This window comes from Chiloscyllium plagiosum, unplaced genomic scaffold (genome assembly GCF_037043375.1).
Source record: "Chiloscyllium plagiosum isolate Xiang-an unplaced genomic scaffold, Cpla_swu_hap1 HiC_scaffold_4, whole genome shotgun sequence".
Taxonomy (NCBI): Eukaryota; Metazoa; Chordata; class Chondrichthyes; order Orectolobiformes; family Hemiscylliidae; genus Chiloscyllium; species Chiloscyllium plagiosum.
In genome coordinates this window covers 102,047,754-102,057,682 of record NW_028270142.1, presented here as the reverse complement: position 1 = coordinate 102,057,682, position 9,929 = coordinate 102,047,754, and the positions used below count along the sequence as shown (strand labels likewise).

The window sequence follows — 9,929 nt, the reverse complement described above, 5'->3', positions numbered from 1 at the left end:
TGTGCTGGAGAGACCAGAACAGCTGGTTACTGTGTTTTGGAAGCTGAGTGGTACTGAAAATGCAAACTCAATGACTAGGTACTGGAAATGCTTCTTCAGGGAGTGAGTGTGAAATAAAGGACAACTTATGACAATACTGGAGTTTTTCCCTCCAACTTGAGGCATGTGTTACAGCATGCATGAAAAATAAACAAGAAACAGCAAGAGCTATTCCTGAATCAAGAGGAACTATAAGGATAGAAAGAAGGTATCACTCAAGGAAATAAGAAACATAAAACATATACGCCATTTGGCCCCGCAAGAACGCCCCACCATTCGCCAAGATCATGACTGATCTGCTCCATGCCTCATTTCCTCTGTCATGCCAGCTCATCATATTCTTCAGATTCTTTCAAAAATCTATCTGCCTGCTCTTTAAATACTTTCAGTGATCCAGACTCTACATTTCAATTTAAAACGAGTGTCCCCTTATTCTGTAATGAAGTCCTCTTGTTCAAGACTCCCCCACCAGTGGGAACGTCTTTTCAACATCTACCCTTCTGAAGATACACAAAGCTAACACACCCAGATGTCCCATTATATTGTGAGAACCTCTCTGACTACTTTGAGACCACCTTGAAACCCATTGTACAGGGAACCTCCAACTTCTTTTGTGACACGACAGACTTATTACAGAAACTCAGCAACCATGGACCAGTTGAACCAGGAACATTCTTCAACACAATACACGTTTCGCCACTCTACACCAATATCTCCCACAATGACAGCATCACTACAACAGCCTCAGTAGTCAGTACTGATAACTGCCAATTTCCAGATGCCTTCCTATAACTCATCTGCTTCATTCTCGATCACAACATTTTTACTTTTGACAACCAGCTCTTCATCCAGACACATGGAATAGACATGGGGACCAAACTTTCACCCCACTATGCCAACATTTTCATGCATAAGTTCAAGTAAGACATTTTAGCTGCACAGGACCTCCAACCAATGCTAGACTCCAGATGAATCAATGGCACTTTCTTCCTTTGGACTCATGTCACAGAATCACTGAAACGACTATACAATGATATCAACAAGTTTAATCCCATCATCAAACATTACTTGGAGTTATCTTCCCATTATCTCTGCCTATATATTGTGTGTCTGTGTACCACCCTCTACTTCATCTGATGAAGGGCAAGTTTGTGATTTCAGAAATCCTGTTGCACTATATTCTGGTGTCGTTATGTCTGACTTTAGGTGAAAGTGAGGACTGCAGATGCTGGAGATCAGAGTTGAGAGTGTAGTGCTGGAAAAGCACAGCAGGTCCGGTAGCATCTGAGGAGCAGGAGAATCGACGTTTCAGACAAAACCCTTCATTAGGAAACCTTCTAGCTTTGCCTACCCAAGTTCAACACCAGCACCTCCAGATCATGGCAACATCTACCCTGTCAAGCCCCTGCAGGATTTTATACATTTCACTACAATCTCATCTTGAAATTACTTGGCGCATATGGGTTCCGTTGTCAGACACTATCTGCTCTGGGACACTGAATAAATTGAAAATAGCACTCACTGTATTGTTGAGTCTCTCAACAATGGGATCTTTCAAGAAGTTATTCACGACAAGGATATAATCTTCTGCACTGTGAATAAGTTTGTTGCTTTATTTGTACCAAATAGTGAATGGAACATCATGTGAATGTAGACACTCACTGCTGGGGTTGGTACATTTGGCAAAGATTCATGAGTCCTTAAATATCCCGATTAATTGCTGGTGAGTACATAGATTCATCTGCTCTTTGTCTTGTGCATTCAATAATTGTGTGTTCCTGGTGTAACACAAGGAAGACATCTTGGGGCAGTGCTGTGGATATTAGGACTTGTTTGTCCTTGAAAATATCTTATTGTAGTCACCAAATTTACCTCTATATGGCCAAAATGAACAAATCCTCTTAATTATGATGATGCCAATATCTCATAGTCCATTGGCATCTATCAGGTATGTGTGCCAACCTTTTTAGGACTTAAGATATTTATGGCTATAAAAGCTCCACATTACCTTATTTCTGTAAACATGATGATTGAGGTAAACAATATGTGGAACTTAGTCATCCTCTGACATATGTCTTTTGCTTGGCTAGTTCTGAACTTCATTGCTGTGTTTGCATTTGTGTACATTCTTAACATCTACCTTGTTACCAGTGTAGTACTATTTTGTTGGTCAGCTTTGTTTTGTACTGGGATCTGGTTTGGCCTTTGAAACTAAATTTCCTGCATGTGCTATCCCACTGTCCTTTGGTGCCATATGCTTTATCAACATCACATAAAGCTTTTGTGTAGGTGCAGTAAAATGGATCTGTTTACCAATTTAATTGGTTTGACTGTACTTAAACCATCTAATTGTTGTTAGCTGCCACTATGGCTTCATACTTGCATCCATCCCTAGCATCAATAGGATTGTCCTTTCTCAAGGAAGTCCTTCCAAAGGTTTTCAATTGATGTGGAAGCAACCACTAATTCCAAGGGCGACTTTGATGGTAACTCTGTGGAAAGGTCACACTCATACACTTTGCTGTGGCATCTCCCAACACAGTGATCACATTATATTGAGTTGGTCTTTGAGTGTATTCCTGAAGCTTTTGTGGATCTTTCTGAATATCTAGGGAAGCAGCAGAAGTGTTAATTCTGCAAATCCCCTCTTTTGTGAAAGAATACTAAAATTTTTATTGTTCTTAGTTTTGGATCATCTATCATTTAATCAGTAAAATAGAATTACTTATATTTTTTAATAGCTGTAGTTTAGTAAAGCTTTCATTAGCTCCCCTAAAGTAAATGTTCGCCTTTCAATTCTTTTTGGGATGTTTTCTTCTTGGTTTAGAAATTTCATGAAGTACACAATTAGTTTATTTAGTTTACTGCTTTTGTTCTATCTCTTTTATTTTTTCCATTTTATGTTTCTATTTCCCATATTTTTATTGTTGATGCTTCTTCTGTGGCCTTGATTCCTTTAAGATTGTCAGGAAAACCACAAATCCAAATATTTCTGAGACCTGTTCCTACAACCTAACTGTTGCAGAGTGGAAACCATATCTACCCTACCCCAAGCTGAGTCACAGAGGGGAAGAGCATGACATAGAGATTGAAAGTAGTTCACACCTGAGATGCCAAACCAAGGGTATAATTGGCATAATTGGACTCGTTAACTTCAAGAAAGTGGAAAAGAGTGAAACTAACAGGTTTTCTTGAACATGGATAGAAAAACTAAACCGAGGGCCACAAGACAGAATTTATATATTCTGGGGGCAGAGAGCTGGTGAAAATGTTAACCAAAACACTTCAAACAGATAAACATCAGAAAATGTAAAGAGGCACACAATTCTGAACATGAGTCTTAGCAAAATTCTGAAGCACAGACAAACCTCCATTATAGCCACAAAGAACAGGAAATCCTCCATTACAGCTGAAAAGTGCAACAAAACATTCCATATATAAGCAAAGCATGGACAATGCAGAATAAAAATATCTATAGACGAGCATATGTCTAATACATTGGTAGTTACAGGATCTGAATTGGTAGTGCGGAAAGATTTAATTTCAGATTTATACATTGTGCTCACCAATCTATCCAGCAGATGTGTTTGTCTTTGACAGTATCCATATGAGTGACCACTGAAAAGTCCTTGTGGTGAAGTCCCATCTTCAGATTAAAGATTCCATCAATCATGTTTTGTGGCACTACCGCCTTGCTAAATGAACAGACTTCAAACAGATCTAACAACTCAACTTGATCATCCATAAGGCACTGTGGGCATCAGCAGCATCAGAATTGTATTCACTTGTAATCTATAATGTCATAACCTGACATATTCCAACTCCACCATTATCAGCAAGCCAGGTGATCTACCCTGCTTCAGTGAGAAATGCAGAAGGATGTGCCAGGACCAGCACAGACATACCTGTAAATAAACTGTCAACCTGGTGAATCCGAAAAACAGTACTAATTGCAGACCAAACAGCAAACATATCACACTATAGAAAGGGCTAAAAGCATTAATACTGAAGATGTAAGCTCCAAAATTAGTCACGCTCCTACATCAACTGTGCTACAACACTGGTGTCTACGCAGTACTGTGGGAAAATGTCCAGGCATACCCTGTGTACAAAAATGACAAAACAAATTCATCCAAGGCAATTACCACTTACCAGTCCAACCTTGAGCAAAGTGATGAACAAGGTCATTAACAAGGTTCTTACTCAGCAATAACGTATATACTCAGGTCCATTTTGGGTTCCATCAGAGTCACTATGTTCCTGACCTCCCTCCCTTGAACCAAACATGGACAAAATAACTGAATTTTAGAGGTGAAGTGATAATGACTGCACATGACATCAAGGGAGCATTTGACTGAGGATTGTATCAAAACATCCTACCAAGTTGGAGTCAATAGAATCGGGCAGAAACTCTCCTTTGGTTGGATTCGTATCCAGCACTTCACCTCCATCTCAAAGCTTCACTGCATGTGTTCCTCAGGCTAGTGTCTGAGGCCCAAACCTCCTCAGCTGCTTCATCATTGACCTTCTCTCTATCAAAAGGTCAGAAGTGAGGATGTTTACCAATGATTGCACAATATTCACCACTTGCAACTCCTCAGATATTGAACTAGCTCATGTTCAGATACAATATGTCCTGGACATCATCCAAATTTAGGCTGATCAATGACAAATAAAATTTCTGACATACAAATGCCTGGCAACAATCATCTAACAAGAGAGAAACCAAACTAGTCCCTTGACATTCAATGGTACTGCCAACCCTGATTATTCTGCCTATCGACATCCTGATCAGAAACTGAAATGCACAAATAAAATAAAACAAAATAAATGCTGTTGCTACAAGAGCAGTCAGAGGCTTGGGATTCAGTGCTAAGTCACTCACCTTCTGATTCCCCAGAATCTGTGCACCAAGGCAGCATAATGGCTTAGCAGTTAGCACTGCTGCCTCACAGTGCCATGGACCCAGGTTCAATTCTACCTGTCTGTGTGGAGTTTGTACTTTCTTCCATGACTGCGTGGGTTTCCTCCAGCATCTCTGGTTTCCTCCCAGAGTCTAAAAATATGCAGGTTACACGGTCATGTTAAATTGCCCATAGTGTCCAGGGATGTGCAGGTTAAGTGAATTAACCATGAGCTATGCAGAGTTACAGAGGTAGGATAGGGGTTTGGATCTGGGTGGGATGCTATTGCAAGGATCGATGTGGATGTGATGGTCCAAATGGCCTGCTACCATACTGTAGGGATTCTATGATTTACAAACCAAGCATCAGATGTGTGATAGGATACTCTTCATTTGCCTGGATAGGTGCAAATCCAATAAAACTCAAGAAGCTCAGCTTTCCACAATAAAGCAGCCAGTTTGATTAGCATCCCAACCACCATCTTCCATGTTCACTCCCTCTCCACCAATGCACAATGCAGTGTATTCCATCCATAAAATCAGATTCACTAGAGAGGAAGAAAAGGACAACCAACTCCCATTCCTAGACGTGATGGTACAGAGAACACCGAACGGAGAATTCACCACAAAGGTATACAGGAAAGTCACACACACAGACCAAGTCCTGAATTATGGAAGCAACCACCCTAACACACGCAAAAGAAGTTGCATGAAGACACTGCTCAAAAGGGCCACAACACACTGCAGTACACATGAACTGCAAAAAGAGGAAGAAGAACACCTATACAATGTATTCGCCAAAAACGGATACCCCTGCAATTTCATCAACAGATGCCTAAGGGAAAGACAACAGAATGAGAACATGCCACAACCCAAAGGACTAGCCACACTACCATACATCAAGAACATTTCTGAACTGACAGCCAGACTACTACGACCACTAGGACTCATAACAGCACACAAACCAACAGCCACTCTCAGACAACAACTCATCAGGACAAAGGACCCGATACCCAGCATGAGCAAAACCAACGTAGTGTACAAAATCCCATGCAAGGACTGCACAAAACACTACATAGGACAAACAGGAAGACAGCTAATGATCCGTATCCATGAACACCAACTAGCCACGAAACGACACAACCAGCTATCCTTAGTAGCCACACACACAGATGACAAGCAACATGAGTTCGACTGGGACAACACTACTATTATAGGACAAGCCAAACAGAGAACAGCCAGGGAATTCCTAGAGGCATGGCACTCATCCACAGATTCTATCAACAAACACATCGACCTGGACCCAATATACCAGCCTCTGCAGCGGACAGCTGGAACTGACAACTGGAAGCGGCAGAGACAAACCACTATAAATGCCAGAGGAAACAACACAGAAGCGCTTCACAGGAGGCTCCCAAGCACTGAGGATGTCACCTAGACAGGGGACGAAACGTCTGCAACACAAATTCCCAGCTCGGCGAACAGAACCACAACATCCATAAAATGCACTGCAGACATTAACCAAGATCCCTGAGCCAGGACCTTCAAACACCCAACCACTAACAAACATCTGGAGGGATAAGGGGCAGCAGATGCATGCAAGCACCACCATTTACAAGTTCCCCTCAAAACCACACACCTTCCTTTCTTTAGACTATATCACCATCCCTTGCTTCTTTTGCTGTCTTTAACTGTTAAAATATAGGAACTCTTTTCCTCACAACACTTCAAATATTACAGCAGTTCATGAAAGCAGCTTCCATTCCTTTCTCAAAGGCAGTATGGAATGGGCAATAAATGCTAGCTCAGCGAGTAACATCCACATTCCCTGAATTAATAAGAAACATTTATTCAGGTAAGTATCTGATTCTCACAGAATTGCAGCGAACACCATAAATGTTCATTGTGTGGTTTCTAATGGGGATGAAATACATCTTGAATATTAAATCCAACCCAATATCTTCTTATGTAGCTGGATTTCATCTTTTGTTTTATCGTATTTCTGTAAACACATTAGGACACTTTGCTATGTTAAAGGTAGTGATGTCCTCATCCTGCATATGAATAATAAAAAAACTAAATGTAAGTTGTTGTTGTTCATGCTAGCCTCTCTGTTCGATGCTCCTAGCAACCAAGACTACAGGCTGGCAGAAAGGTTTCTAATTAATTGTCTCCTTAGCTCAGGGAATACACACCTAAACATTGGAAATAGCTGTACATTTCTGTTTAATTTTCATAGTCATTTAAAAAATGTGACCTGAGATGTATTCATCAAAATATGGAGTATAGACAAATTAAGATGGAATGAGCACAAGCAATTTATAAATTTTACCACAAGAGATGAGTAGTATTTATAGTTTATTTGCGGCGATGCTGTTACATTTATAATGCACATGGGGGGTTTTCAATGAATTACTACAATATGTAGACATTTATAGGCACATTTTATATTTATAGGGCTATGAAACATGCTTATTACATTTCAAAACATTGTTAAAAATTTCTCTATTTTTGTTCTGATTTGTTTGGGTTCTTTTTTGCATCTCATAGTTCAACATGTTTGTTTTTGATATGTAAACATTAACTATGTATTCCAGACTGTCACTTCAGAATGCAATTCCTGCTTGTCTTGCTATTACAGCATGCTCTGACAATAACAATCAAGTATCACCATTGACAGTGGTAACATTGCTTTAGTTTAATAAAATAGAAAATGCTGCAGTAGCTCAGCAGTTCTGGCAGCATCGGTGGAGAGAGAAACAGAGTCCATGTTTTGAGTCTGAACTGACTCTTCTTCAGAACTGAAACTGACTGGAGAATGGTGTTTTTTATGCTGTTGGTAGAGGAGGAGGAGGAATGAGTAGAACTGATTGTGAGGGTACCCAGAACAAAAGTTATTTTCTCTTTTTATCTCAGATTTCCAGCGTCCACATTTTATTTGATTGCTTTAGTTAAAACTACAGAATAAAATCCAAACACAGTGCAATATGTTCATGTTTACCCAGAATTCCCTCAACATGAGTAACACCATAATGTCTCATTCAAAACAAAATTGTAGCCTCTGCTGGACAACAACAGAGATGTCTTTCTAGGTGCGCTCACCTGTATTTCCATGGGTGTAGTAATAATTGGAAAACATGTATAAAAAGTTTTAAGAAATGGAATTATCTCCAATTTTTTCTCAGCCTTTAAAATTGAAATTCTACCCAAAGTCTTCATCAGAGAGTAGTAGTGTTTGCGAATTTCACATGTTAATAGCAATTTTACTGAGTAGGAGATCAATGGCTTGTGCTACAACGTCTCTTGCAATAAAAAGTTTCTTGTTACATTCTCTTCTACCCTAGCTGCTACAGAATGGCATTCCTGCACCTGGGAAGCCATAGTTGTGGATATTGGGTGTGGAATAGGGAGGATGGGTTCAGCTGTATGGATTGATGCTATGAGAAGCAAGTCCAATGATCGCAGGCAGAATGGTGCAGAAAAGGAAAACTTTATGATGAATTTCTAAACAGCAGAAATCGGTATTAAAGCTCCCTGCACTCTCCTATGTCAGGCAAACATCATTTTTGCCCTGATCAAGTGACCCTGCATCTGATGTCCCTCATAAATTGCAGCTTAAGTTACACTGAGTGTATGAGCAGTGTAGACCCAAAAAATGTAACTGTTCCACCACTGACTCTCACTATGAATAAACAAATTCGGCTAGTGGGAGCTCAGCAGGCTAACTGTTGGAAGACTCATAAATTAGAAGGAAGCTTTGCGGAAATATTTTAATCGTGAAGAGTCTTGCACACAAATGTCCTCGATGAAAAAAAGTGGAGATTCAAATTATATATTGCTTATGGACTGAAAAAGAGGAAATTCATTCTAACATTATCTACTCCACATTGCACTACAATTGCAATTCTTGAAGAAAAATCTTGATATTGATGACATTGCATCCACTTATCATTCATGTTACATTAAAAACAATAATCCTCCACTTGCATTAAGTCAGAAATAAAATAAAAGATTTAAGTTTCCTCTTGCTTCACTATTTTCTGCTCCGAATTCCACTCTCTCTGAATCTCAATATATATTTGCTTCTTTTTAGAGCTTTGTCTTCCAGCCTTAACCATTTTATAATCATTTAATCAATATTTTAGCAGGGGCAATAATATCAATTATATGATTATTAAATGGTTAAGGCTGTTAAGCCCAAAGAATGTGTTATATCTGGCTTCATCTGCTGTAGTGTAGTTTCTCTACCTTTTAGCAATTAATATTGGTTTCAAAAGTTTAGAACTGCTCAGAACTGTAACTTTAATCAGGTACCTTGTAAGATAAATTGCCTTTGACCCATCGAAGAGAGGTGAAGAAATCAATTTCCCGCAACAGCATGGAAGGTAAGAGGTCACTGAAGAATTCTATAGAGGTATGCACCTTCAAAACGGTGTGATCTATTTATGAATAGACACTAAAACCTTTTACAGTGCATTGTTCACCAGCAAAATAACTCCAAAGGCTTAATAGCACAAGAGCATTTGGAACAAAAATGTTAAATTGACCAATTCTCCTGATGCATTTTACAAAACAAGTATAGAAAGTACCAAATCTTTGTCAATTCACACCCCTGAATATCACGACCGACTTTATTATAATCAACATGGTGGCTCAGTGGTTAGCACTGCTGCCTCACAGCACCAGGGTCCCAGGTTCAATTCCACCCTTGGGTAACTGTCTGTGTGGAGTTTGCACATTCTCCCTGTGTCTGCGTGGATTTCCTCCCACAATCCAAAGATATGCAAGTCAGGTGATTTGGCCATGCTAAATTGCCCATAGTGTTAGGTGCATTAGTCAGAGGGAAATAGGACTGGGTGGGTTACTCTTCAGAGGGTTGGTGTGGACTTGTTGGGCTGAAGGGCCTGTTTCCACACTGTAGGGAATGTAATCTAAACATATAAATTCACAAGCAACAAGCTATGTTGCACTAATGTGAATTGTTTGT

General features: G+C 39.7%; 1 protein-coding gene across 1 annotated transcript; it reads left to right on the top strand.

Moving 5' to 3' along the window:
- The first annotated feature begins 5,450 nt into the window (after window positions 1-5,450).
- On the top strand, window positions 5,451-8,325 carry LOC148150190 (uncharacterized). The gene is made up of 2 exons (XM_087985874.1): window positions 5,451-6,098; window positions 8,287-8,325. Exons 1-2 carry the CDS (start codon window positions 5,451-5,453, stop codon window positions 8,323-8,325), a joined length of 687 nt encoding a protein of 228 aa, XP_087842000.1.
- Window positions 8,326-9,929: the final 1,604 nt, after the last annotated feature.

Bases quoted from the DNA above. Each gene is read 5' to 3' on its own strand.
- LOC148150190 (XM_087985874.1), top strand. From the start codon at position 5,451: ATGCACAATGCAGTGTATTCCATCCATAAAATCAGATTCACTAGAGAG. The intron at 6,099-8,286 runs GTAGCCACACAC...CTTCTACCCTAG, and splicing joins GACACAACCAGCTATCCTTA to CTGCTACAGAATGGCATTCC.